This window comes from Coenobita brevimanus, chromosome 90 (assembly GCF_032717465.1).
Source record: "Coenobita brevimanus isolate Jiangsu-jjx chromosome 90, ASM3271746v2, whole genome shotgun sequence".
NCBI classification, from domain to species: domain Eukaryota; kingdom Metazoa; phylum Arthropoda; class Malacostraca; order Decapoda; family Coenobitidae; genus Coenobita; species Coenobita brevimanus.
In genome coordinates this window covers 26,673,300-26,679,299 of record NC_137043.1, presented here as the reverse complement: position 1 = coordinate 26,679,299, position 6,000 = coordinate 26,673,300, and the positions used below count along the sequence as shown (strand labels likewise).

The window sequence follows — 6,000 nt, the reverse complement described above, 5'->3', positions numbered from 1 at the left end:
TCCTGAAGCTATGTCTCCTTCCAATCGTACATTCAGCAGTCTCATGCAAAACTTTGTTCACATCCTCCCACATCTCATCTACACTTCTCTCCCCCTCTTCCAACGTTTCCAACACCAAAAACCTATTTCTGCATTCTAATCTGAATTCCTCCTTTTCTTCTCCGTCCTGTCTAAGCTTAACAATATCGTATCTACCAACACCAGATTTTTCCTTCTTCTGATTTTTAAGTTTAAACCTTATTTTTGCAATGCTGAGTTGATGCTCACTACCAATATCCGCCTCCCGTTTAACATGAACATCTAGCAGAGAACTTCTATGCCTCCTACTGATAGCGATGTGATCAATCTGATTTTTATATTTTCCACACGGCGACACCCAAGTTGTCTTGTGTATATTGCAATGCTGAAAGAGTGTGCCCCCGATGACTAAGTCATTTGCTAGACACAAGCTTCCAAACCTCACTCCGTTTTCACTCATCCTACTACCAACTCCCATCTTACCCATACATGAATCAAATCCCTCATTTGAACAGCCCATTACTGCATTAAAGTCTCCAACGCAGATCAAACCTCATGTCTAGGTACCCTTCCTACTGCTTCTTGCAACTTTTCATAAAATGTGTCTTTCCTTTCATCGAGTGCATCATTAGTAGGTGCATAACACACAAACAGACTGATGTTGCCATGGTTTGATTTAAACCGCGCGTATAACAATCGCTCATCTATAGGATCCCACTCACATAAAGCCTTATTTGCCTTACAACCCAGCAACAACCCTACTCCCTGATAATGCATTCCGTCCTGTCGACAAGATATCAATAAACGTATACCATCCTCCAAATCCAACTTATCGACTCCAGTTAATCTAGTTTCTGTCAGAGCACAAATATCAAGTCCGTAATTTTGAAAAACCTTCACTAACTCATCGATTTTACAGTCATGATTTAGCGTTCTCACATTCCAGTTACCAATTTTAATTGTATTTTTTGCATTGACAAAGGAATTAGATTGTAATTGAGGCAACCGTGAGATTCTTAGCACCCCCTGCCCATTTAAGGGCTGCACGGGACTGGGGGCCATTATTGTTCTTTCAGAGTCCATCAAGGTTTCTTTGGCTAACTTCCTGAACACCTCGCCATTGTGTTGCAGTCGCAGTAGGCAGCTAACTTGCCTGATTGCCCACACCCGAAAGACCCAGCTATGCTGTAGCCAGTCACGTGCCGGCATGCTTCCCAGCCATTTCACTCTCAAGGAGTTCCTCTGCCTGAGAAAGCAACCACCCCCCTGCTCCCGAGGGCTTTTGATCTGTGTAGGTAGAGGGCGATCACTCCCTCACTAGCCATATACAGTGTATATACAGTGTATATACAGTGTATACAGTGCATATACAGTGTATAGGCTACACTCACCATGCTACAGAATTTTTAAGATGCCACTGAGGAAAAGTTTGCACTGTGGTGTAGTCAACGGTACCGCGATAGTGTGTGTGTGTGTGTGTGTGTGTGTGTGTGTGTGTGTGTGTGTGTGTGTGTGTGTGTGTGTGTGTGTGTGTGTGTGTGTTTTATAGATATGTAGCTGCTTTAAAATTCTCAAGTTAATTTAGGAGTGTTTTTGTCTCTTTTCTAACTGTGAGGCGATAATCTGTCTTGTTCGAATCTGTCCTGTAACACTTTTTGCTCAGAAATGTTTAAAAAAATCAAAATTTGTGATCCATGTTGTGATTAAGCTGTTGTTATTATTCATCTGCCATATTTTCTCAAGGTCCAGTATTAGCAACGGTGTTTTTTTTATTTTACAATTATTCAAAACCAAATAAATATAGATAGACAGACCAATAGATAGCTAGACTGACGGACAGAGACAGATAGCTGAATTCAGAGGCACAGGTAGACAGACAGACAGACAGATAGATAGTTGGATAAATAAATAATAAACAAATGCCCTAACTTCTCCAACATTTTCATCACCTCTTTGTCATATAAAAAAAAAAAATGCAACACTTCGACTGAAAAAGACTCGTAAATTCTAATCATACGTCGATTCAATAACTCAATGAATTACAGAGGCTATCTTGCACACACCTAGACTCTTTTCACTGTGACTTGGCCTAATTTTTACCATCTCTCCACCCTGAATGCTGAGCTGTAAGAGATTAACACTAGAACATGGTGCCAGTCACGAATAAGTGCCTTGGAAAGAGTGTAGAGCCGTAACATCTTTTTTGTCACTGGTCTACGTGAAGTAAAATAATAGAGAACGAAAATCTAGGCCAATTTAAGGTGAAAGGACTATATATAACAGGAGGGCAAGGGGGAAGGGGTCGCTCCTGTACAATATTGCGGAAAACAATATCGCTCTGTCAGTCGAACATTAACGAAACCAACACAATGTTCTGAATAAGTTGTTAGATTCCAAAAATGTCATCACACGATCTCGAAAGTACTCACCCACTATTTTTCGTATTAACGTGTATCGATATTTATGACCGCAGCTGTACATGGCAAAACCGTGCGTATGGGGAGGGCAACTGAAGGGTTGTGGGGAAGGAGTGACGCGCCGCCACCCAACGATAGCCTACTCGCAGGGGTGCAGGGGTGAATAGTTTTTCAAGTGTGGGGATGGTTTACCGAATTTCTCCTTACCACTCGCAAACGGATATCACCAACCGTACATTAGCTCACGTTAATATACTCGCCAACGAATTTTTATCAACCGTATAACATTGGCCTACATAAAAATATCTGTACTGTAAGAAAACTAAATTCATGTTATCATTTGTTACGCGTTTTATCATCATTAATATTACGCATGCTGGACTCGTTAATTCTCCTCGTCATTGCTGGACTCGTTAATGCTGGATTCAATAGTGCTCCTCGTTAATCCTGGACTCAAAAATGCTCCTCGTCAATGCTGGACTCGTTAATACTGAACTCGTTAATGCTGGAGCCGTTAGTACTTCTTAGTCAACAATGCACCATATAATCATGAAGTCATATATTACACGGCCAGCAATTACCAACTGCCATCTAACCTTGGCCAAATCATACACTCTCCATATCTGATCACTGCTCTAAGTCCTAATCATAACTTCTAATCTAATCACACTTCCTATAATTACTCATTTTTCCTCATCGTATTGTAGCTTTTCAGTCACCTCATTTAATAGTTCTTGCATGACAAATTACGTCGTTCACTGTGATGTCGTATAGTTTTGTCTCTTCTTGCAACTACCATACAATTTTATTCAACTGAGTATTCATGATGTCGATGTATTGCAGGCAGTATCAGGGGTATCTGGAGCTGGCCAGGCACTACACACCCTCCAAGAAGGCGGCGGTGGACTTACAGGTGGGTACTGGGCACTTGAACGGGGTGTAGGGAGGTGTATTATGTGCACTGGGTTGGATGGGGGCCGCGGGGACGCTGAGGAAATCTAAGGGTAATGGGGAAACTGGGAAAAAATGGTAGGGGGAAACCGGGAGGATCATGGGGAAGCAAGGGAATGGGAGGGTCATGAGGAAGCAGGGAAAACCTAGAAGCGGATGGGGACCTAAGAGTGTCATGATGAAGCAGGGAGAAACTTAAGGGTCATGAGGTAACAGAGGGAAACTGGGGATTATTAGGAAGCACAGAGAAAACTGAATGGTTATGGGGAAGCGGGGGGTGGCTGGGGGGCCATTACGTAGTCAAAGGATGGTGGGGGAGATAAGGGGTCACTTGGGAAGGCGCTATGGTCATGATCATACCTACAGAGGAAATAAGTTCACTCCGTCATGAGAAATCTAAGGTCATATATTTGGGTCCACCTCTACACATTTATTTCAGTATAATGGATTTTTTGTTCCGCTCTGCCGTCAACATTTTTTATTTGCTTTTGATAGTTTCTCTAATTTTGTCTAACATTTAATTTGTTTTGATGTTTTTCTATTATAAATCTTCCTTAACGTTTGGCACTGTATTCACTTCAACTCTGTCAAATACACATATGGAATTTTGAATTTGCTTGTATTAAATGCAAGTCAAAATACTCTTTTTAGCTGTAGTTCACTAATTTTGATTTCTTAACTTTGACTTGTGGACATTTTTTTTTTTTTTTTTTGCATTTTGTATCAGTTATGATACTTATACTTCCATTCTAAATTTGACAGCACCTTGTTTTTCCTTTAATTTTATTTTTTTACTGTTGTCTTATGGTTTAGTTCCCTCATTTTACATAAATTTTCGTGTTCTTTTAATCTATTTACCAGCTGTATTATGATTTAGTTGTGTTTTCCTTGTTTTTCCTTACTTTTTATATTTTGAGTTATTTACGTTTCCTTCATTTTCCATTTTACATTCCCGGCACCGTAGTTACTGACTCATCATCCACGCAAATAAGCTCCTCCTCGACCTCGACCTCCGTCAAGTCCACGAGTATTAGCTACAAGGAACAGCACTCCTCGTCCAGCTCCAGGGTGATCAAGGACTCAGCGGATATTACCTTCAGCGTATCTGGAGCCATCAGCGGGGGGGAACAGAGTCAGCAGATGAGGGGAGGGAAGCAGGTGGTTGAGATGAAGGATGGTCAGCAGGTTAGCATGGCCACTTCCTCGGCAGGGCAGCTACAGGAGAGTCATTCCTCCAGCAAAGTTAATCAGCAAAGTTCCTCCACTTCTTCGAGAATGATGTCAGAGTCTAGCAAAATGTCCTCCACTCAGCACGTCTCCTCCTCCAGTCAGCGGGTGTCCTCGACGAGCCAAAAGTTATCGGAATCTCAGCAGATGTCCTCGAGTCAGCAGATGTCTTCAAGTCAGCAGATGTCTTCGAGTCAGCAGATGTCCTCGAGTGAGCAGGTGTCCTCGAGTCAGATGTCCTCAAGCCAGCAAACGTCCTCCGTCAGTCAGCAGTCAACAAGCCAAGTATCGGAGAGTCACCAGAAGTCAGTCAGCGAACACATGTCCAAGAGTCAAAAAGTGTCCGAGAGTCAAAGGTCCATGGAACAGCAAAAGTCTTCAACTCACCTTCAGCAGACAGTAGAGAGTGAGGAGACGCAGCGTCGCGCAATAATGGAGTCTCAAGAGCAAAGTACAGGTAACACAGGGCTTCTGGGGAGGGCAAGGACTTAAACCTGAGGTACTCACATCCAGCGTCGTACACATATAGGCACATGTTTCATTTAATGTTGACAAGTTCCTCAGTCAGTCACAGATCCTGTACGCAAAGCTGCATGTTCGTCAGTCAAAGACATAGGTAGATCCTTTATAGGATGTTACCATGTGTGCTGATCAGTCATCCCTTAAAGCCTATATGTATAACAATACAATGTTCATTTGTCAGTCACACTTCAAGGCTGATGACATCATAGCCTAATCTACACTCAGATTCATCAACAAAATCTGAACCTCAATGTGGCAGTTTCACAACCAAGTACGTAAACTTTTGAGGAAACAATTTATGGGAGTAATATATATATATATATATATATATATATATATATATATATATATATATATATATATATATATATATATATATATATATATATATATATATGGATCAAAAAGGTTCATATACAGTACTCCCACAAGTCTACCGAAAACTTAAGTCTGTGGTAGCTATGTGAAAATGGAATATTCTTTAGCTTTAAAAAAAATGCATCACTTTCATAATCAGATTTCATAAAATGCAGTTTGTACAGCAATTCTTAAGTTCTAAAGCTACGAAAGACATAAAATTTCCAGTTTGATGATAAAGAATCTAACGACAACAAAAGAAATTCTATGAACAAAGATGTAACCATTTGCTGGCATTTCTTCTACTGTAAAGATACCAAGAGTCTTGTCTCGTTTCATTGTACTGGGCCAAATTTGATCAGCAGCATGCAGGTAGAAAGTAATACATTAATGAAATCTATTAATTTTCAGAATCAGTGACCAGTTCGATCCAACAGAGCCGAGACACGAAGGCATTACGGAGCAAACAGGACGCCTCCAGCATAAAACTAGAAGGAGATTATTTTGG

At 41.0% G+C, this 6,000-nt stretch overlaps 2 protein-coding genes across 2 annotated transcripts in view; both read left to right on the top strand.

Annotated features, from left to right (window-relative positions):
• The window catches only part of LOC145411694 (uncharacterized), a 186,842-nt gene that overhangs the window by 162,570 nt on the left and 18,272 nt on the right, over positions 1–6,000 (top strand). Inside the window, exons 5-6 of the mRNA XM_080281710.1 lie at positions 3,279–3,348; positions 5,904–5,999. Of these exons, the coding sequence (XP_080137836.1) occupies positions 3,279–3,348; positions 5,904–5,999 (166 nt within the window). The remainder of the gene's footprint in view (positions 1–3,278; positions 3,349–5,903; position 6,000) is intronic.
• LOC145411530 (uncharacterized) lies at positions 3,406–5,105 on the top strand. Its single transcript, XM_080281541.1, has 2 exons — positions 3,406–3,439; positions 4,351–5,105. The coding sequence occupies exons 1-2, from the start codon at positions 3,406–3,408 to the stop codon at positions 5,103–5,105; spliced, it is 789 nt and encodes a 262-aa protein (XP_080137667.1).

Coding starts and splice junctions, on each gene's coding strand:
- LOC145411530 (XM_080281541.1), top strand. CDS start 3,406: ATGGGGGCCGCGGGGACGCTGAGGAAATCTAAGG. Junction 3,440..4,350: donor GACGCTGAGGAAATCTAAGG/GTAATGGGGAAA, acceptor CCGGCACCGTAG/TTACTGACTCATCATCCACG.